The sequence below is a fragment of the Gracilinanus agilis genome, chromosome 3 (genome assembly GCF_016433145.1).
Source record: "Gracilinanus agilis isolate LMUSP501 chromosome 3, AgileGrace, whole genome shotgun sequence".
In the NCBI taxonomy this organism is placed as follows: domain Eukaryota; kingdom Metazoa; phylum Chordata; class Mammalia; order Didelphimorphia; family Didelphidae; genus Gracilinanus; species Gracilinanus agilis.
In genome coordinates this window covers 343815709-343839205 of record NC_058132.1, presented here as the reverse complement: position 1 = coordinate 343839205, position 23497 = coordinate 343815709, and the positions used below count along the sequence as shown (strand labels likewise).

At 35.9% G+C, this 23497-nt stretch overlaps 1 protein-coding gene across 3 annotated transcripts in view; it reads left to right on the top strand.

Moving 5' to 3' along the window:
* The window catches only part of STXBP5L (syntaxin binding protein 5L), a 437905-nt gene that overhangs the window by 287555 nt on the left and 126853 nt on the right, over positions 1-23497 (top strand). For all 3 annotated transcript variants that reach the window (XM_044670068.1, XM_044670069.1, XM_044670067.1), the window contains exons 13-16: positions 1141-1208; positions 17061-17101; positions 21840-22057; positions 23211-23383. In XM_044670068.1, the coding sequence (XP_044526003.1) occupies positions 1141-1208; positions 17061-17101; positions 21840-22057; positions 23211-23383 (500 nt within the window). The remainder of the gene's footprint in view (positions 1-1140; positions 1209-17060; positions 17102-21839; positions 22058-23210; positions 23384-23497) is intronic.

Here is a 23497-nt window from a genome sequence, read left to right as displayed (position 1 = left end):
AAAACAAAGCCAATCTCATTGATTTACAGTTGCAGATTCTATACTACTCTCCTCCTCTTTTTTTTTTTTTTTTAAATCAGGGTAACATTTTTTTCTTCTCTAGTTATATAGTACCTCTCCTGTTCTCCATGATCTCTAAATGCCACTGACAGTAGCTTAGCAGTCACATAAGCCTGAATTGAGGATAGGGTACTTAATAGCTCCTAATATAGCTTGAATCTAAACTCCTTAGCCATTTTTGTTAGATTCCTCTTTAGCAATCCAAAGGCACTCTCCCAGGCAGACAAAACAGACATAAGTATTTCCCTTTTCTCCCTTTTGTCAATTATCTTAATTCCATCTGCCTTGAGCAACAGTTTTACACATTCCTTAGGTCTCATCTTCTCTCCAATATAGCTTAAAATATAAACAGGAACAAACCTTTTTTGCTGATCTTAGCTTTCCCCACAGCATTTTTAGCTTTAGCTCTCTGATGCTATTCTTTTATTTACAAATCCTTACCTTCTGTCCTAGTATCAGCTCTAAGACAGAAGAACAGCAAGGACTAGGTGTCAGGGTTAAGTGACTTGCTCAGGGTTACACTAAGAAGTGTCTGAAGTTAAGATTTGAACCCAGAACCTCCTGACTCCAGGCCTGGCACCCTATCCACAATGCTACCTAGCTACTCCTTGTGATATTATTCTTACAGTACTATGCCATGCAGTCATAATCATCTTGTCTCCTGCCCTTCCCTCCAGTCTTCTGTACATATATTTCAAGAATCTAAGTTGGATTGGGGAGTTCCCTGTGCATCCACATCAGTCTCTTCAAATAAGCATACATTTTTCCCCTTCCTTAAACTTGCTTCTGGTTTCATTTAGCTTTTTTTTTTTTTTTTTAAAGAGAAATGATGGTAAGGAAAACTTTAAATTATAATGGAAATGCAGTTAGAGATTTGGTAATGTTTGTTTTAGGGCATAATTAAAACCTTTAATTAAATAATTAAAGAAAAATAATTAAAGCATTGTGTAGCTATTTACTTATTATATGCATATTGAAATGTTTTAAAAAATAAATCAGTGACTTTTAAAAAATGTCTTAATGCACTCAGGCTTCAAAATAATGCAAAATTAATATATGATTTCTGATTATTCTTTTTAGGAGTGGCCAGTCAGTGGAGGGACCTGGAACATTGGGACCCAAACATATCCAGAAATTATTATTACAGGGTAAGTAGAAGATTATTGGTGAATTAATCAACCATCAAGAATTTGTTGACTGCTTTGGTTATTGATTTGTGCCATGTGTTGTGGGGAATACAACTCAAGTAAATGACAACAACCTTTGCCTTTTAAGAGCTTACAATCTAATCTCATTGAGAGTACAGGACAAAGACACTGTTATGCCCAGAGAAGTATCCCAATAAATGAGTCTTGAGCCAACAATGCAAGATGCAAAGGGACTTTATTGTCTAGTTCCAGCTAGAGTATCTCACAAAAAGTTGGTGAGGGACCTGAGCTGTGTCTGGGCTAGAGTTTTTATGGAGTAGTAGTCAGAATGAAACAGGGTAGAGGAATGTCCTTAGGTTAGGAAATCTTGTAGATAAGGGGAATGTCCTAAGGTAGATAAGGTGAATTCCTGAAGGGAAGATATCCTGGGGAGAAGGGAAAGGTCTTCAGGGTAGATAAGGTCAGTCCCTGGAGACTGGAGGTCTGCAAGGTAGATAAGGTCAGTCCCTGGAGACTGGAGGTCTGCAAGGTTGGGATTTTTGTGGATAATTCTATTTCACCATAATGTCACATAAGGGTCGGGCCCATAATGTCATACAGGGGTCAGGATTTTTTAATTCTGACTCTTTCTAGGGTCCACATTCCCCACTTCTGGAGTTGGATCATAAAGAAATCATTCTTAAATGTCATTACAATTGGACGGTATTGGGGAGATAGCCTGGTACTGTTGCTGAAGGACTATAAACTATACGGTGTTGATACATCTATGACAAAGGTCTATCATAGTGGAAGCAAAGGGAATTTTCCTGCCTATAGTTTGCCTGAAAAATCTTTTCACTACGGGAGTACAATGTTCTATGCTGTCTCCAGGGCACAATGTCCCACAATGTCCCATGCCGTCTCCCCTCCCCCCCCTTCTAAATATCTAAGGAAAGAGGGCTGATGGTTTCAATCTTCTGTAGCTTCTTCAAGCTGATAAGGGGCGTCGTATCTCTGAGAGGGGGAGCAGGAGGAGGAGGAGCTGTGGGCATAGGGTCTTCAGGGGTGTCTCTGCAACGAATGCCAGGGTCCTGAAGGCTTGGAGAACAGGGACTGTTTCCCCAGACTGGCAGACTTGTCACAAGGGGGAGCATCCATCCCTAAGGCAGAAGGATAGAACTTAGGACTGGGGCAAAAACTAGGACACCAGATACAAAGAGAGAAAATTAGCACAATAGAAACTCATATTAAACACTAACATTTGGGTATCTTAGCCAACAGATTTTATCCCCAGAAATCATCCTCTGACATGTTTCTATTAAAGAATACCTTTTTGCAAAGCCCACATTAATATGGCATCTATAACTACTTGAATAACAACACTTTACAGATAAATTTCTTTATCCCAGATTCTGGAGGAAATCCAGAAAGCCCTGGGTTATTTCTAGGGTCAAGATCCAAACTTCAGTTGTGGTAAATTAAGGCTGCAAGCTATAAGTCATCTATCACTAAACTTCACCTACTTCTCAAAGTATGTTCCCTATCAATTTGATAATTTTCAATTATTAACCTAATAGGTTGTTTGGGGAGATAGAAACCTTAATTTACAACTTGCATTAAGTGCTGATTATGGGAACTTTCTCCAAAAAGGGAAGGTAGAGGGGAAAAACATTTCCTCACATCCCAAGTGACACATAGTGAGGGGCTCCATGTACAGGCCAAAGCTGTTACTGACTCATGCCATATGTATAGGCCAAAGCTATCACTGGCTCATGTCATCTTTGTGTCACTCAAGGATTAGTAGCCTAGATGGTCAGAAGAGGTCCAGTCTAGGTTGAGCCCTAGAATTGCCTCTCTAACCATCACAGAACATTTTCTGTCTTTTGCAATATATCATCATTGGATCCCAGAAGCCTTCTCCTTCCTTAAAAGACAAGTCTTTCCCATTACAGCTCAGAGAAATTCTGCTAAGCAGCAGTCTTGAAACAATTTCCATACCCTCAAACAAGCCTTTCACATCCCTACCAGGCTGATCAATCAGTTATTCTTACATATTTTGGCAATAATTAATATATCACACTTTAGTCACAAAACCTGAATTAAGGAACAGGAGTGCTGGATTGAGTAGCTCCACAGTAAATATAAATCAGGGCTATTATCATCTCCTGTACCTGGGCCATCTGAAAGACTAAGATAAGTCAGACAGAAATCTCTTCAGTGTAACTTTCAAGAGAATTCCAGAATCATTTGTGATTTTCCCAACACCATATACACTAATTTTAGAAATTATCCCTAGATCAAGGATCCAATTATAAGAGTAGAACATCTATCTATTCTTTTTCACCTCACTATCTGTTCTCTTTCATCTCTCCTCTCTCCTTCTTCCTCTCTCTTTTTCCCTCAAACCCTCTGCTTAAAAGCAGAACACAACTTCCATTTACCCATAAGGAATCTGCATATTCAGGACATTCAAGTCTCTCTTTCTTCTGTATTCCAACACAACATACCTCTTCACTTTCTCTGACTCTCTGTAACCATCACAAAAATAAACGTACCATTTGGTATCCCTTCAAATGCTAATCAATAACTCCCAAGAATTGAGACACTGTACCTTTAGCATAGTGCTCATCAATTATAAAATTCAGTTCATAGTACAAATTGGTAAACTGAGGTAACCACTGAGGAGTGAACAAAACCTATGGTACAGTCAGGTTGACAATGAGCTTTTGCTTACATTCAAACAATACTTAAAATACATGTTTTAGCAACAATTTATGTAAAAATCATATTTAAAGGAATATCACAAAGCATGTATAGTATTACAGGGTCTATTTCCAATTACAAGATTTAAAACCTTTTAAGCACTGTAAACCTTAAAGCAAGCCTTTTGACAAGCAGACTGCTTATCTATTTTCAATACCAGGAAGTCAAATGTAATAATAAAGTTAGTCAACTTTAATACACTGAGATAAAAAACCATTTGTGATAGTTTTTTTTAAAACCCCCCAAAAAAACCATTTATGATCAATTTAAACACTTAAACCTATTATATTTTTAAACCTCTTATGATGGGAGGATAGATAAGGATGGAAAACAGTCTTCTTGAGATTAACATGGGCTTTGTGCAGAGATGGAAGGGACCCTGCACCCCCCAACCCAGGCATGCTGTGGACAGGGAAACTCCCTTCCCCTGTAACAAAAGAGATACACCTTTGGCCACACCTTGATAGCCTAAGCCCCAAGGATCCCAGACAGATCCTCCACTGCAAGGAGTTATGACCACACTTTTGAAAAGGGGGAATGGGGGGGCAACCCCTGACAGTTGCTTCACTGGTGCTACCATGCCATGCCACAGAGGACAACCCCTCAGGGCTGCTCCACCCATGCTATCCCACTGGCCACCAATCCCATCTTAGCAATAAATCTTTCTCACTCTAAGCTAAGCCTGGAGTCCCCTCATCCCTGAGAAGGGCCTCCCTGCCACCCCCAACCCTGGGGCTCACCATTTGCATCTCTATAACAACTATACTGCTAAAAAAAAAACAAACAAAACCCTGTTTTACAAGATATCCATGACTTTTCCATCAACTCTTACTTGCTTGAACATCTCCTTAAACCCTCTTAAGTATACAATTAAAATATACTCATCTTTAAACTCTTTAAGATATTACTTATGTACTGTGTTGCTATATCAGTTCCTAAGTATCAAAGTGGAACAATTAAAAGTATTTCTCTCTTTCCTTCCTGTTTGCTTGTGAGCAATTTACCCTAAGGCTGCCTGGCTTGATTTAGGTTTTTATGACTTAAATCTTGTCTCTTATCTCTCTTTAACAAGTGAGATCACCACAATTTAAAATTTTGCATGTATCAAAGCTTTCATAATAAATTATTCTCTATAAATTTTAGTTTGAACTCCACAACTTCTAAATAACTTCAAGTCCTTTAGTAATCTTTCAGTATGTAAACAACTGAATTGCAAAGCATTTACTCTTATTCCTTCCAAACCTGTTTAAAACAGGATAGAACCTCCAGTTTAGTTTCTTTTTACCTCAAAGCATTGCTACATAACTGATTTAATTTCATTGATATTACTCTGATTTACCTTTTATTGTATCTATTTTGCACCAGAATTTACACCTATTATTTCTTTACTCTTATTTCCTCCAGCTTCTTCTTCTTTACCATTATTACAAAAAAAGAGGAAAGGTGCTATATTTAATTGCATGTAATCCTTATGTCAAACCCTGGGCTGGTCAAATTTCCCTTATTAATTTCATACAGTTTGCACATCATATATCCTTAACCTATTCAGGTGGAAAACTTAATTCTCTTTATAGTCTAAATGCATACATATTTTGTATTCACTCATCATTACTTTCCAGCAATTTGAGTCTGAATATATGTTAATCTCTAGATCACAGATTCCTTCTTATACATTGTACACACTTAAAAAACCAAAAACCAAAAATCAAAAACCCTTACCTTCCCTTTTGGAGTCAGTACTATGTATTGGCTCTCAGGCAGAAGAGTGATAAGGGTAGGCAATGGGGGTCAAGTGACTTGCCCAGGGTCACACTGCTGGGAAGTGTCTGTGGCCAGATTTGAGCCTAGGACCTCCCAGTCTCTAGGGCTGGCTCTCAATCCACTGAGCTACCCAGCTGCCTCCCTGTACACATTTTTAAAAACAATTCATACAACTCTTAGTCAAAACAACACTGTTTAGAAATTCCATCTTTTGCAAAATACCCAATTCTTAGTACCTGTATTATTAAAACCCATGCATAGATTAACCATTTAAAAAACAAAAACTTCTTGGGTGTCATATGATTACTTGTTGCTAGTTCTGACAGCACATACATTAAAAGAACATCTCATTTGAAAAATCCCAAGTTTAAATTCTAGAATAAGTTCTCAATAATAACACTACAACTTTATCTGAATGAATTTTACATTTACAAAGTAGAAACCAAGGCTTAACAAACTTCTAACCATGATTTTTTGTGCTCAACAAAATCTGGTTAATATTTCACATTTGACTGACAACAGTTACCACAATAAATAAAATTACATTGTACCATATCAAAAATCATTAGCAGTCCTCAATCCTTAAAATCAAATCTTAAGTGAAAAATGCTTTTAATTATGGAGTAAAACCTCCCTTTTCTGCTCTGAATTTTTCTCTTTTTCGCACCTTTGGGGGCCCATCCAAAGGAAGAAAGTGGAAAAAATCATTGAACAGATACTTGCTTTTGTCCTATGCTGAGGATTTTTGACTGTGGGAAGTTCAATCTTCAAACTCCCCCCTTTACTTTCTTTCTTTTTTTGTAATTGTCCAATTTAAGAATACATAGAGACGGGGCAGCTGGGTAGCTCAGTGGAGTGAGAGTCAGGCCTAGAAACAGGAAGTCCTAGGTTCAAACCCGGCCTCAGCCACTTCCCAGCTGTGTGACCCTGGGCAAGTCACTTGACCCCCATTGCCCACCCTTACCAATCTTCCACCTATGAGACAATACACCGAAGTACAAGGGTTTAAAAAAAAAAAAAAAAACACCAAAGAATACATAGAGACAAGACTGTGACAAAGACAACAGTAAACAGAAACATACAACTTTATGACAAGCATGCTTTAAAAGGAAAAAATCAGTGCTTTAGGATCCATGATTAAAAAGAAATATTTGCAGTGACAAAATTGCTATCTGCTCCCAGTGGGAGTTTGGAGGTGAGCTGGTTATAAGGCTGCCTGGATTTCTTAAGAAAAGAACTTTTAAATCCCCTTCCTATTCATATTTTAAGTCTGCTGCCAGAGCAGGCACAGCCTCTCCAGTACTAAGGTCTGGGAGGTTTGAAATGTAGATGGGGAGATTGTAGAACAGCCACTGCGAAAGAAATTCCCCTTTGTGAAGAAGTATCTGACACTCTTTCCCCTTCCTTTGTTTAATCTTATAGCTAGACACACAAAAACAACAGACTCAACAGAAATCTACAGGACATACTCTCACACATTCATACACCTTGGAACCCAAAGAAGTCACTGAAATAGAGTGACATGGCCGGGTCCCTGCCTGGACTTCTCCCTTTTTCTCCCAGTGCATCCACTGGTGCTCAACTTACTGAGGGCCTCTAACCCACCAAGCTGGAGTTCCCAACCCCATCAGGTACCTTTCGTGGGAGAGGGGGGGTGCCTCCAACCCACCGATCTCGACCTCCAACCCCGGAAAGTTCCTCTTTAAATCTTGGGGACTCTATCCCCGGGCAGAGCTTATACTGGGTACTCCAGCCCCACAGGGTACCTTTTAAATTTCTGGCCAGTCAAGTTGTAGGTCTCCCCCTGTCGAGACACCCGTGCCTGGCAGAGCTCCTCTCTCTTCCTTCAAAGGGAACATCGAAGAATTTTTAATGCAAGTTTATTAATGTCTTTTCCCTTCCCAGCTCACCTAGTTATTTTTCTTTGAGGAAAGGTATCTGAACCAAACTCAGGTGACACAATTCATATATCTCTGTGTTGGGAATATAGACCCCTACCCTTGTTGGATTTAAAAATCAGTCTGGCAGTCTACTGAACTATTTCTGGCCTGGGCTAGCTACCCCCAACCCCCAAGGTTTCCCAGCACAGTCTTCCTTATCTCCCCCTATCATAAACCTAAAACTGAAGCTATCTTATCTGATGTCTTGAGGAATGTTTGTCTATGTTTGCCTGCTTTACAATATTTGCCTATTTAATGTATGTTTGCCAAATGCTTCCAGCCCCCTGACCCTGAAACCCCCCTCCCCAGATGCTTCCTGACCACCTGTCCCTGACACTACCTTGATAATTATGTATGTACCAACCCCCTTCCCCAAACATTTCTATATAAACTCTTGGCTGAGAATTCCAAGGGGTCGTTCAGGCATGCCTCTCTGCCTAGCGACCCTAGCTATTATTGCTAGTAAAGAATGAGCCTCTTCTTGCATATTGCATTGTCAGTGTGGTTCTTCCTCTGGCCATGATCGAACCTGGGTTAGGTATTAAAATTTGGGGTACAACACCCTCTTATACTTGATTAAATTTTAGTGATAGTGATAGGTTTAAGATAATCAATATTGTTATTCTAAAGTGTTTAGTGTAATTCTATTATAATCTTAATTAAAATGAGTAGAACTCATGATTTTTATAAGGATTTTTAACTAAAGCATAAAACTGCTTCTAAGTAGACTTCCAACCCCTCCCTATTTTGGTACTTCCCTCTTATCATAAGATGCTGACCATCTGAGTTTCATGTCCTGATATGGTGCATCATGTCCCGAATAGTGCAAGTATGCACACCCTTCCTTTTGGGAAATAATCATCCTCTCCCTAGATCAGATGAGTCTGAGGTAATGGTCATCACTATTCTCTAAATAAGGGTATTGTCTTGTGATTTGACAGTAAGACTAATATGGGTTTTCCTTAATGAACTAACCAATTAGCTGTGTAGTTGGGTAACAGTTTCTAAGAAAGGTCTACATGATGCTGTGTCTTATGATATAAGTCATCAACCTTGTTTGGAAATATTCACTTTGTTACTGTCCTAATATATAAACCAGGTCTCTGCTGCCAGGCATTTGTCTTTTGCTGGTTTCTAACTATGTAATGTAAGCGCAGTGACAGGACTGAATTTATATGGAAGATTTGGCCCTCTTCCGATAAGTTCTAAAATTCTACCTTGACTTGGAGAAATTTGACTTTTTGATTTTATTTACCTAAATTGTCTATATTTGGGCAGTAGGATAAATTTCCATGACATCTGACATTAAACCAAAGATAATCTCATAGCTTTCATTAAGTGATTGCTTCAAAATCCCACTGAGTGGAGATACAAGAGATACTCAAATCCTGAATTCTGGTTTGAAAGCTCATGAATATTTGTGTATATACACAAACATGTATTTGTGCATGCGTGTGTGTGTGTGTGTGTGTGTGTGTGTGTGTGTGTGTGTGTGTACCTACTATGTAGAGGAAGAGAGATGAGAGAGACTTTACCTTCCACCTCCCTCTCCCCTCAGGTCAGGGTATTCATTATTATATGGATATGTTGCAAGTATATCCAATTTATTCTCTGCCTGAAGGCAATAGAATTCAAGTGGTCAGAATAGCAAAGTGAATAGCAGGGGAAAATTCCTACCCCTCCCCTCCCCCAAAGGGCTCATCTCTCCATAAGATTACCTTTAGGCTTAGCATTTTTCTTTCACAAATCAATTTCCCCACAATTAGCTGCTCCAGACTACTTTTTTTTTTTTAACACAATTTTAGTATTTATTTTTTAGAAAAGTTAACATGGTTACATAATTCATGCTCTTACTTTCTCCTCCCAGACTACTTCTGAAGATTCTATGAACCCCCTCACCAAAGGTTCCTTATGGAGTTGCTGTAGTTGACAGTCAATAGTTGTTGTTATCTGGTGTTATCTCACCCTGTTAGGGTGTCTTTTTCCTCAAAGGGAGAATTCACTCTTTTATTAAACTCCCCATGTCTGGGGTCAGTTGGCACATTTCAGCTCTTTCCTTAGACTCAGAGCTGACTCAGAAAACAACCCCTTAGTTCATGAACATTTTCCCAATAATTTTGCTCCACCTAATTGGGAATTACCTGAGTCACCTTAATATTAAAGGTAGGAAAAATAAATAATTTTTATTTTCTCATTGTGTCTTTGGTACCTATCATAAGCCAATTCATACAACCCCAAAGTTTTGATAGGTTTCAGGGAGGCACTTAGCAACACTAAAAGTTAGAACCCATGTCATGCTGTAGCTATGGTCAAATGGCTATATATATATATATATATATAGCCATTTGACACATACATACATATTACATCTATATAGGAAATATACATCTATATAGGAAATATCTTCATAAAGATGATAATTGACCCCATGAGAAAAGGTATTTCCAAAGGAGAAAGAATAAAGAGAAAAGAGAAGAAATCCCAGGCCACATATTTGGGGGGAACATTCAAACTTAAAAACCAGAAGATATATGATGATTCAACAAAGAAAATTGAAAAAAGTGGTCAGAAAAGGATTCAATCTAGGGGAGAACTGTGCTTCTCATATGACATAATCCTGAGAACTTTTAACATCCTAGTTTGTCCTCTTTAGGACATTTTCCAGCTCATCAATATCCACTCTTCCATGTCTAGTCTTTCCTGAGCATATCAGAGGATTATTATCGTATTTTTTGCACTCTGTGCCTCTCTCTTAACACAGCATAAAATCTCATCAGCATTTTTAGCTACTATATTTCATTCATGACTCCTAAAGCACAAGTCTGATTGTCACTTTTCTGTTAAAAATATCTATTACCTCTAGAAGTAACTCACTCCAATCTAGCACTTAAATCTACTCCTCGGTCTGGTATTTAAAGATTTACCTATCTTGTTCCTACCTGCTTTCCAGGATTATTTAATATTCCTTTCCCTTATTGACATTATATTCTAGCTAAAATGCCCCATTGGTATTCCTTAAACTTGGCCTTCCATCTCCCATCTCTTATGCCTTTGCACAAGCTAGCCCCCTGTTCCTGAAATTGACTCCTACCTCAATTCTTTTTTCCTCAGATCAAATGTTGTCTATTATGTCAGGCCATTCTAGGTCATTTCAATTATGAATTCTCACTTGTCAAATTAAATTTACCTGTGTGGAGCAAACCTAAAGGCAAAAATGGCATTTTAAAAAATCTTAACCTAAAATATAGCTTTGTAACTGATAGAAGTTTAATACATGTTTTTGAGCCTGAAATCCATTAAAGCCCCCCAAGTCTTTGTGAGATGATAAACTCCTGTCTAGCCATAGTTTTCCCAAATTTCAACAAACAGGCTTTAAAAATGCTAGACTAGAAGTCAGAAGATAATAGTTCTAGTCCATGCTCGTATCTGATACTAATTCTTGGCTTATGTTTCCCAATTCGCAAAATGAAGTAGTTGGAAAGATGGTCTCAAAGGTCTCTTCAACTCTAATTCATTTAGGAGATTTGGGCTCAATTTAACTTTACCTCATCTCAGCCTCAATTTCAGTTCAATTTAATAAAGCCTCTTCTGTAACTATGGGCAAGTCACTTAACTTCTCTGGGGTGACAGTTTATTCCTCTATAAAAGAATTATACTAGATAATCATTAAAGTCCCTCCCAGCTCTATCATTATATTTTGATGGATTTTCTTTTATGTTGGAGAGAGATGACTTCAAGTCTTCTTTCAAACATCTCCCCAAAAGCATCTTTTTGCATGAGAGTGACCATGCTACTCTGGTCATCATATTTTTTCCATACCATTCTCTAATGGGGCAGTTCCTCCACTCCCAATTAATGTTATCTTCTGTGCTTATTTTGGCCTGGTTACTATCTGTGATGTTTGCCTCAGGTATAAAATTTCCTAGTTATATATCTAGTCTTTATATTTTCCCTAATAAATTTAATCATATTATTTAAACTAGAGAATCCCTAAAATACCATTCTAGGCCTAGTGTTCTAACTTCTCTAGATCTTTCAGGCTCCTGGCTCTATTGTTCAGAGTAATAAATCTCTCTCTGATCTTTGTATCATCTGTGTATTTGATAAACATACAACCTATACCTTTGTCCAAGTCCTTTATAACAATTTTTAAACTGCACAGGAACAAGTGCAATTCTCTGGGGCTTTCTATTAAAGCCTCTCTGCCACCTAATGTTAAATTATTCATAAGAACTTAGTGTTGACCTGAATCCACTTTATTACCATTTAGCCCACATTACTCCATCTCATTCATAAGATATAGTGTTAGATTTTCATATGCTTTATTAAAATCTAGATAAACTTGCATTCTCCATACCAAACTCCAAACTCCGAAGTACCTTTGGATTATTGAATAGCTCCCTCTATATTTCAAGCACTTAGTTATAATCAACACTCAAACTTTCCTTGCCTACATACAGACTATCAATAAAAGCAAAATACTTAGGTTTTTTAAAATGTTTATTTGTAGGAATTGACAGCTATGAAAATTATCAGTCTCTAAAGTCTTACTTTTTTGAGGATGTAAATGCAATTACCCATTGCTGTCCATTCCTGATATTTAGAAGCACACCCACATAAATTTGCCCTTCATTTTTTAAAGAATATTGTTAATTGCATTATCGAAAGTGAATGTAGTACAGTAGACAGAATACTGATCTTAGAGCCAGAAAGATCAAGGTACTCGTTCCCTTCTATAGTCCTGGTTAGCAGTATCCTTAACTTCAATTCAATCTTGATACTCCCTTCCAATCTTTATTCCTCACTTGTGTTTATTATCATATGAAGGTAAGTACTTGATGCAAATCAGGTCTTGCATGTTTAAGAAAAAGGCATGGGGTTCCCTGAGGATCCATTCTTGTGGCTTGGCTCTTATATGTTCCATTCTCATGACCATGATCAAGTAGGTTTACCTCTCTGAATCTTTGTTTCATTATCTAGAAAAAACCATGAGGATAGTATTTGCACATAAATCACACAAAACAGTTGTGAGTTTAAATGATGCAATGCATAAAAAAATGCTTCGTAAATCCCAAAGCATGCTATAAATGTGTCTCATAATCTAATTCAACAAGCATTTATTAAACTACTTTAATGTACAAGGTATCATTGGCACCCCCAATCATGACAAAGAAATGCCAAGTGCCAAGTTAATTCCTTCACTTTTTTGCCTTTGGAACTCTAAAGAAAAGAGAAATGGGGAGAAAAATGACTTTGAGATTTATCAAACTTTTTTTTTTATCCTTTCAGCTCCAGCAAACACAAAATCACAGTCCCATTTTCTCCCCAACTTCTTTATGTTTCTTGGAGTAGTAAAAGCTCAGGAAAATGCATTCCCTAAATCTCAGGGCACCAGCTCTTCTCATTTACATGCTCCCTTTCCATACGTTCAACTAGGGTACACTACAATACTTTTGTACTATTATATTCCTCTAGGGAAATGAATTTTATATCACCTAGGTGTAGATAAGAATTTTTTTGTTGTGTTGTCTTTAGATAAAATGTTCAAACTCGTTTTTGGCCAAATTTTAAAGTAGAGAGTAAAGAATGCCTAAACCCCTCTCTCAAAACTGCTTTTAAGATCTTATGAGATTTTTTTTTCATCATCTACCTTCCTTCCCCTTCCATATATCTGCCAATTTGCAGGCATAAACATATGAACCCCTTTGATGTGACTTGGTCATTCAAGTTCCTATACCACTGGTCTGTTAGGGCAGGCAGTGATGGTGAACATTTTAGAGGGGAGGGTGATGTAAGAAATGTCCTCAGGCGTGTGTGGAGAGAGGGAGCAGCCCCTGTCCCTCTGGCTTTCTACTAATGAACTCTGGCGAACTCTGTGTTGGGGTGACAGTGCATGTGCCCACAGAGAGAGTTCTGAGTGCCCCCTCTGGCATGCATACTATAGGTTCACCACCACAGTGTATCCAAAAAAACCTTTTTTCCCAGTCCAGGACAATTATACATCCAGGTCTCTATAAAAATGAATTGTAAAGACTTTATCATCTTGGCTGTCTAACAATCTGGTTTCCCCAAATAATAGCATGACTTTCAAACTAATAGCCCCATGTAATGTTATTTCAACTGAAGTTTTTTTAAGTAACCAGTAAACAATATAAGGTTTATACTTATATTCTATTTTAAGAAGTTTGCTAGTAAGAAATTTGACTATATACTAATTTTTATATTTTCAGGCCAATGTGCTAGTAATTGCACACTACATTGCTGATGTAGAGGCCTTTGACTTGCTATGTTGGTGTGCTTTTCATTAAATACTCAGATTTTTATTCAATTTCCTTTGTTCAGTTTTATTTATACTTCCCTTTAGTATATGATTACTCAATCATCAACTGTTTGAGGACTGGTAAAGAACTATCCTAGGATATATTAATGAAGAAGAATACATTTTCTTTGCCTTTCAGGAACCTATGTTATAGTTGGGAACAAAGTATTTATAAGCATAAATCAATAAGAAAAATTATAACTGAAACTAAGTTGTGTAGTACAGACGCTAATTGCTATAGGAACGTAGAGAAGAGAGTGGCCTATAGAGTAAATACTTGAGGAGGTTGGAGTTGAGCTAGTCCTAGATGAATAGTTTAGCCTTTGCCTAGGTGAAAAGGCAGAAAGAAGTCGTTTTTGGTGAGAACAATCTAAGAAAAGGCATGGCAGTAGTTATTTTCTTAATGTATTCAAGAGATACTGAAGAGCCTATTCTAACTAAAGAGAATCATTGAAGAGAAAAGTCATGGGAAAGGACTATGGAAAGGAATATTGAAATCAGATTGTGAAAGACCCAGAATTATAGTTTGGATGTTATCCCAGAGGTGAGGATGATGAACCATGAAAGTTTTTTAATATCAAAGTGATATGATTAAAGAGGCTTTAGGGAAACAAATCTAACAGTTAAATACAGAATTAATTGGAATTGGAAGAGACTAGAGGGAGTGAAACTCTAGATGAATAGTTATTGAAATATTCCAGACATGAGGTGATGAAAATCTAGACAAGGATATAAGGGGCCCAAGAATCCTGAGGTTTGGTACCATTTTTATGTAAAGCTTTATATAAAAAAGACTTTACAAATGTAAAGCCTTACATTACATTACAAAGGTGGGAGGGAGACAAAACAAGTTTATATTTGGTGAGAAACTGCATCTAAATACTTGGACTCAGTCCACTGGGAAGTTCTCTGATAAGCCTCCTGACTCCTGAGTAAGAAGGAACATGTGATCCCAAGAATGACCAGTGCTTAGCACAATGCCCTGTACCTAGTAGTAAGCCCTTTTAAAAAAGAAAAATTGAACTAGTATCCTTTGATGACAAGGCTAAAGTCAAATGATTGATTCAATGAATTACATCATGGATCGCTTGATAGTGAATAGATATGGCCTATATAGTGTTCCAAAAGTCCTAGCATGAGTATAATTTCTTTTCCTTATTTAAGTAGTCAATTAGCATTTCAAATAATATGAAAAAAATTTTAAATAAATTGAGTCAAGTTTATTCCAGATTCTATGTTTAGGTACTGTAATAATAAAAAAATTTTATCAGTTCACTTGATGTATTTTGTACTAAACATCAAGACAACTTTGAAGTGTTATAATACTATAATTATATCAAAGCATTTCCACTTAACCTTTTATTTCATTAAAAGTAGCATCAATCATAGGATAAGACATCTCACTCTCAGGTAAAGGAATGCATCTTTGTCTTGTGTCTTTACAATAGATCAAAGTCTATTACAGCTGATCAAAACTTTCCTATAATAAATAGAGAACTTTACTAATTTTTTAAATCTAGTGTATAGTTTGAATAAGTAGACTATTAAAGATGGATGAACTTAAGGCAGGCTGAAAGAAAATTCTAAAAGAGAATATTTTTTAGCTTTATTAACTTGTTTGGTTTTTATCTTGTCTAAGTTAAAGAGCAGGGGTAGGATTTTGTTCCATTTTTCTATATTATTTGGTTACGTGCTTTTATCGACAGTCTTAAGTTTACTTTAAATTTGTAACAAATGGTAGCAAAAAACTGGAAAATGAGGGTATGCCCTTCAATTGGGGAATGGCTTAACAAATTGTGGTATATGCTGGTGATGGAATACTATTGTGCTCAAAGGAATAATAAACTGGAGGAATTCCATGTGAACTAGAAAGACCTCCAGGAACTGAAGCAGAGTGAAAGGAGCAGAGCCAGAAGAACATTGTACACAGAGATCAATACACTGTGGTAAAATAGAATGTAACGGACTTCTGTACTAGCAGCAATACAATGACCCAGGACAATTCTGAGGGACTTTTGGTAAAGACGATACCCACATTCAGAGGAAAAACTGCAGGAGTGGAAACACAGAAGAAAAGCAACTGCTTGAACACATGGGTTGAAGCGGACATGATTGGGGATGTAGACTCAAAACTACCACACCAATGCAACTATCAACAATTTGGAAATAGGTCTTGATCAATGACACGTTAAAACCAGGGGAAATGCGCATTGGCTATGGGGGTTGGGGGTCAGGGGGTGAAGGGGAAAGTAGGAGCATGAATCATGTAACCATGTTAACTTTTCTAAAAAATAAAAATTATTAAATAAATTTAGAACAAACATTTAAAAAAATAAATGGCCTCCTGAGAAGACTTGAATAAGCTGATGGCAAATGAAGGGAGAATAATCAGGACAATTTGTATAATAACAGCAATATTGTAAATACAAACAACTTTAAAAGACATAAGAACGGGGGCAGCTGGGTAGCTCAGTGGAGTGAGAGTCAGGCCTAGAGATAGGAGGTCCTAGGTTCAAACCCGGCCTCAGCCACTTCCCAGCTGTGTGACCCTGGGCAAGTCACTTGACCCCCATTGCCCACCCTTACCAATCTTCCACCTATGAGACAATACACCGAAGTACAAGGGTTTAAAAAAAAAAAAAAGACATAAGAACTCTGATCCACATAGTGACCAGCCACAATTCTGGAAAACTCATTAGAAGACATGTGGCCCACTTTTTGACAGGGAGATGATGGGCTCAGAATACTGACTAAGACATTTTTTCAGTCGTAGCCAAAAGAAGTATTTATTTTGCTTAACTATATATGTTTGTAACAGAGGTTTTATTTTTCTTTATTTCTCAATAAAGAAAAGTGAAAGGTGGGAGGGAGACAAAACAAATTTTAGTTTATTGGGAAAAAAATCTAACTTTAAAAATAAAGAAAATAAATTGGTTATAATTTGGAGTTCGTATATCCTTTTCTCTAAGGAGATTTTCATAATAATGGTATTTCTACATGAGTGAGAATAACTCAGATTTTTAAATTTTAAGAATGATTAGGCATTTTAATTTAATCATGTTTTAATTAATATTTAATTTATCTCTCTAGTCACGCAGATGGATCAATAAAGTTTTGGGATGCTTCTGCAAGTAAGTTTTAAGCTTTTCTTTTTATAACAAAAATTAGATTATAGCATTAATATTTATATACAAGTTAACTTCCCATTTTTTTCCTATTGCATGGATTTTTTTTCTAGTTTCTAACATTTAACACATTATGGGAAATAATTCAATTTAGCATCTTTGAAAGTGCCAAGTATTTTATATTTTTTTATATGTATAAAGGGCATCCTGAGTTGTCATCTTAGCTCTACCTCTTTCCTCATTTCTATCCACATTTTCAAGAATAAATTTTAAGCAAGGTAAATTGGACTAACTCAGCAAAACAGTTGTAATCAACAGAAAGTATTACATTCAACTTCAACAAGCATTCATTAAGTACAAACCATATTTTTTTTCATTAAATCTATAAGTTTATTGGCATACAGAGCTCTTAAGAAGAAACATTGATGCAGAGCAACAGCTGTGTGCTGATTCTTTTCTAGTTTAACATTAGTAGCTCTAATATTTATCTCTCATTCCACATTTTCCCCCTTTGCTACCTGACTATTCCATAGCTACATTTTTGTTTCACTAACTCTCAACTTTTCTAGTTTTTTAAAACCCATTTATTTATTTATTCCTCATCTAACCCTCTGAAATTTTGCTCATGATATTATACTTATCTTTTAGAACTTTCTTTTTTTGGACTTTTTTTATGGAAACCTATGTGATTATGATTGCAAACTGTATAAATAATTTTTTCATTCATTACAATTAATAGAAAGAACTATATTTTTGAGTTAGTAATAATTAGGAGATGGAGGTGGTATATACTTCTAATCATAATGAATTGACCAATACCAAGATGTTTGTGAAATTAATCAGCACTCTATGAGTTGCATCTTCAAAGGAATGAAAATTAAAAGAGCAAGTTTTGGGAGATCATAATCTCTTTCAAGGAAAAATCACATTGAGATTGGGATAAGATAAAGGAGATTGAGATAGCTGGAAGAAAGCTTTTGACAATCAAATAAAGGTTTTTGAATTTGATATAATAAGTAATTTCACTCCACTGAATATTCTTAAATGAGGGAATGACATATAAAAATTGTCTTGGAGGAATTCTACTTTAGCTGCTTCATTTGTGAAGGCCAGAATCATGAGAGTTTTCAGTAAGTTGATGGCTTTACAAATGGAATGGAAAAGATGTATCTAAGAGATTCTTCTGACAAAGAATCAATAGGACTTTTTGAGGGATTGAATGTAGAAATCAAAGAAGTTATAATAATTCCAGGGGTTTAAGTTTATTGAACCAAGAAGATTGTGGTACTATTGCCAGGGATGTGGAAATTAGGAAAGAGTATACATAGAACACTCAGTTTTTACATACCAAATGTAAGGTATCCATAAGTAAATGTCCCATAGAGATGTTTAATGACCCCATTTTAAAGTTTAATTTGCATTATTAACTTTTATTAATTTATTGCTTATTATTAACTTCTATTAATTTATCCATTACTTTCTTAAATCTAGACAACTAAAATAATAAATCAAGACCTTATTCGTAGTAATAACTGGTTTCTAAGGTACAAATGTTCCTGCTGAAAATGTGACAATTTTCTCTCAAGCCAATCCCAGGATAGCCTCTCCATCATGGGCCAGACCTTCTCTATAACCCACAGATACAATGGTTCTGGAGAGGGAGTCTGAGTGCTCCTCATTCTTCCTGTCACATCAATACTCTCTCATTACCATATCACTCAGCAAACTCTTTCCATTTTAAGTCCATTCTTTCAAGATTTTCCACTCAATACAAATCCTAGTGACTACAGAATACCAAACAGTAGTTTATTCTCCCTCTTTTCTCTAGGAATTCATCTCATAACTTGCCAAGTACCTCTCTATCTTAACTCCTGCCCTAATATTATATGACTTCCCTTCAGTGTATCATACTAATCAGACTCACTAATCCTCTAGTTCCTTAGTCGCCTTAAATTTCTTTCACTCCACCTAAGCCATATATAAGAATGGTTACATACTGGATCTCAACGCTAACCCATAAGGAATCCACTTCCTTCCTTTAAAAATCTAGTACTCCTTTACCTGACCACAAAATAATGTAATAATCCTAACCATGCCACCTCTCCAGGTGCTTTATCTCTGCTAAACCTTTTCTTTTACCTCATTGAAACCCCTATTTCCTATCCTCTCAGTACTTCCTCATGCCATTACCTGTCCTCTGTCTTTGCTTTAATTCCTTTCCATCTTGAGTCAATAACTGGCCATTTCAAGTCTACACCATCCTCTGTTTTGAATTCATTATCCCTTTGTTCTATTTGCCATTCATTTCTTGCCAAATTTCAGTCCTGGATTACTCCCACTATCTGCTGCTTCTGTTCCTAATCATGGACTCTTTTTTTTTTTAACCCTTACTTTCCATCTTAGAATCAATACTGTCTATTGGTTCCAAGGCAGATGAGCAATAAGGGCTAGGCAAAAGGGATTCAGTGACTTGGCCTGGGTCACATAGCTAGGAAGTGTCTGAGATCAGATTTGAACATAAGATCTCTCATTTCTAGATCTGGCTTTCAATCTTCTGAACCTGCTAGCTTCCTTTCTACTCATGGACTCTTTTTTTTTTTTTAAACCCTTGTACTTCAGTGTATTGTCTCATAGGTGGAAGATTGGTAAGGGTGGGCAATGGGGTACTCATGGACTCTTGATCAAAACTGGAAGGAGCTTCACAACCATATTAACTGGAGAATTTTCTTTTTTTGCCTATCTTATTTTGGGGGACAACATTATTGCTAGTTCCCATATTCCCCATTCAATTCCCCCAAGTAGAAAAAAAAGATGAATTGTATCTATCTTTATATTATTGTTATAAATGATACCAGATTAAAAGAAGTTGCTGAGATGGAAGGATAGCCTCACAGATTCTCCTGGAAGAAGCAAAGGAGTAGATTTGCTATTATTAGGATCTCAAAACTCACACACCATGTAATTCTTGATTACTTTACAATGTAATGCTTATAATAAGTATTTTCAAAAAACCACAGTGAGAATTGAAGCTTATCTACCAAAATTTATTGCAGATAATGTGGAGGTAGATACTCAGTTTTTAAATATAAGAAACTCAAAATCAAACCAAATTATAATTGCTATTTTGTGGTATTTAAGAAAAATTGGGACTAGGCTAGGATAGCAAAAACATATTTTTAAAAATATAGTTCAGGAATGAGAAATGAGAGAGGCCAAAGGTTTATAGAATACATGTCACGAATACTTTTTTGGAGAAAAGAATTGGGAGGTACTATACATGGCAAGTACCAAATGGCATCAGAGAAAAAAGTCAATGTAGAGGCCAGTGAAGAATCATTTCTTAGAGGATATGAGAAAAAGAAAGATATCAAAGTTATAGGAAAAAATATCAAATCTCATCATTACTGAAAAAAACCAACAACCACCAAAGAACTTCAATACTGACTGCTTATGTGCTTATTTTCTCATTTATATAAATATTTCTGAGAATTATTTATATCATTGAGGATATCCTTGATTCAGAGCATTAGAATAGAGTCAATAGATCAAGCAGATTCTTAAAATCAATACTTTATAGTACTCTACCTCTTTACAATTACAGGGTTGCCTGAAATGTGTAAAGAATATAAGATTCCACTGTGCTTTTTGTTAAGTATGTTTTAGAGTTTTATTTGTTAAAGCATAAATGTCATTCTTAAGATGCTCTTTCACAGCAAGATGTGTATCTCATGAATATATCAAAACTATACCAGGTACCTTAAAAAGGTACTTTTTTATCTACCAAAATTTGTTGCAGATAATGTGGAGGTAGCTACTTTGTTTAGGTATCCTCTGATCATCATTATTATCAAAGAATGCATAAAACATTATACACTTATCAGAGGTACTTGCCATTTTCATGAAAGAGGTGCAATTAAGAATCCATATGAAAGATTATATAGCTAGTGAGGTCTTTTGATGGTTCCTGACAAAGCCATGTGTTGTATATGGGAGAAGCAACATCTTGCTCAGTTGTACTTGGTTTCCCACCTGTGATATAACAGACAAGGGATGCTTGTTAGGGATTTTTCATAAAACGTAGATATTTTGAGTCAGATATTATTGGAGGTTCTAGAAAAGGGGCAGAACATAAAGAGAGGACATGTTTAGAGCAGAGTAGATCAGTGACCTTCCCTAGGTCACATAGCTGTTAAATGGTAAAGCTAGGATTAGAACCTAGCTCTTCTGATTCTCAGTCCTATGCAAGAGCAGTTCTATAAAAGTTGTATAAATGTGCAGTTCATTCTTCTACAGTGGCTAACAGGCTTTCTAGGACCCTTTTTCAGCCAGAAAAATGTCCCAACTAATATTGCTATCAAATTACATTGTGTTATGTGGCTCTCTGTTATAGAAAAATTGAAGAGAAAGCTTGTGTCTTCTAGGGGATAACTTGATGATATTTCTTTTAATATTCCCCTTAAGCCAGAAACTAAAGAGTAGATTAAGAACTAACAAATTAACCATCAATGATTTTCCAAAGTTTCCAAATGCTACATTGATAGTGTTATTCCAAACCCAAAAGGGTAAATCAAATTTTCAACTGAGTTTTTCAGTTACAAAAATTATAGGTGGATATTTGCACAAATTCATATGCCATAGAGCCTCCACAGAATAAGTAATTAGACTATTGAAAGTTTGTTTTGTTAAACCATGTCAAACACCTCTCTTAAATACAGGTTTTTAGCCGTGTTTCAATGTTTTACAGTAACTCTACAGATGCTGTACAAGCTAAAAACATCAAAAGTGTTTGAAAAACAGAAGATAGGAGATGGAAAACAAACATCTGAAATCGTAGAGGAAGACCCTTATGCCATCCAGATGATTTACTGGTGTCCTGAGAGCAGAATATTCTGTGTAGCAGGAGTCTCTGCATATGTCATTGTTTACAAATTCAGCAGGCATGAAATTACTACTGAAATAGTGGTAAGCAATTAAAAATGGAACTTTTACTGTTACAATGGTGGAAGAAACCAAGGGCAATATATGATCTTGTGTTTGGTGTGATTTTTACATATCAGGATAGTAGCATTTTATTAGTTATATTATAAAAGTTTTTTGCCTCCTTTTTGATATTACTGTTTTCAGTTTTGTACAGTCTTACAAAGAATTTCTTTGCCTTAAAGAAGATAAAGAATTTTAAATCAAAATTTGACATCTTTGTATTGAGTAAATTGTCTTTCTAGTTTTGATGTTGGCATTTATTGCTTTACTTTATTATTAGTTTTGCTCAATAAATGTTGAATTTGTTTAACAAAGATGGAGTGGAAAGAATATTAAATCTGGAGTAATAATATTAACCTTTATTGAGTATTTTAAGGTTTGCAAAGCACTGTAGAAATGTTTCATTTTATCCTCACAAAAACCCTGGGAGGTAGGTGCTATTATAATCCCATTTCACTGTTGAGGGAACTGAGAAAGATAATGGTTAAGTGGCTTGCCCTGTGTTATAGAGATAGCAAGTATCTCAGGATGGATTTGAACTCAGGGATTCCTGGGTTCAAATGCCAGCTGTGCCATTGCTTGTAAACTATGTGACTGAGGGTAAGTCAAAACCTCTCTGGGCTTCACTTTCCTTATGTACAAAATTAACATATATTCTCTGCTTATCACATCAGATTAGTTTAAGCCAAGATCATGAAGAAAAGCTCACTATATCTTAGTTAAGGTTTACCAAATAAGCATAGTTATAATTTTATTATTTTGATGAGAATGACTTTGATAGCGAGTTTCCATTTTCCACAAATCATGTACTATAAAAGGTCATTTACATGCTGGTTTTGAAATTATCCTAAATTAAGTTTGTTGATCAAAAAATGTGAACAAAATTCTATAGAGAAAAAAAGCACTCAAGTTTTAATTATTAATAGATTGAAATAATCCATTCAATAAGCTATATGCTTGATTTGACTTAGTACTCAGCTGAATTACTTATTGATTTCCCAATATACTGAAAGAATTTTGAATATACTCTACTAAATACAGGATTTGTTAGAAATAATATATAATGTAATGGAATTTAAATGTTTTAAAATGAGATTTAAAAAATTAAATCATAACATATGTTTATTTACTTAAGTCATTAGAGGTACGACTTCAATATGATGTTGAAGATATCATTACTCCTGAACCAGAAACAATTCCTCCGTTTCCAGATCCCTCATCCCAACTTCCTTCTTCGAAGAGTCTTTCAGGGAGTACCAACACTGTAGCAAGTGAAGGAGTGACAAAGGACAGTATCCCTTGCCTCAGGTAGGATTGTATTTGAGGTTTTAAAATAATATTTGTAATAAAATTTACTGGTAATGAGTAATAATTATATGCTATGTTAAGATAAATGATAGTTATTATACTTTATGATAAGGC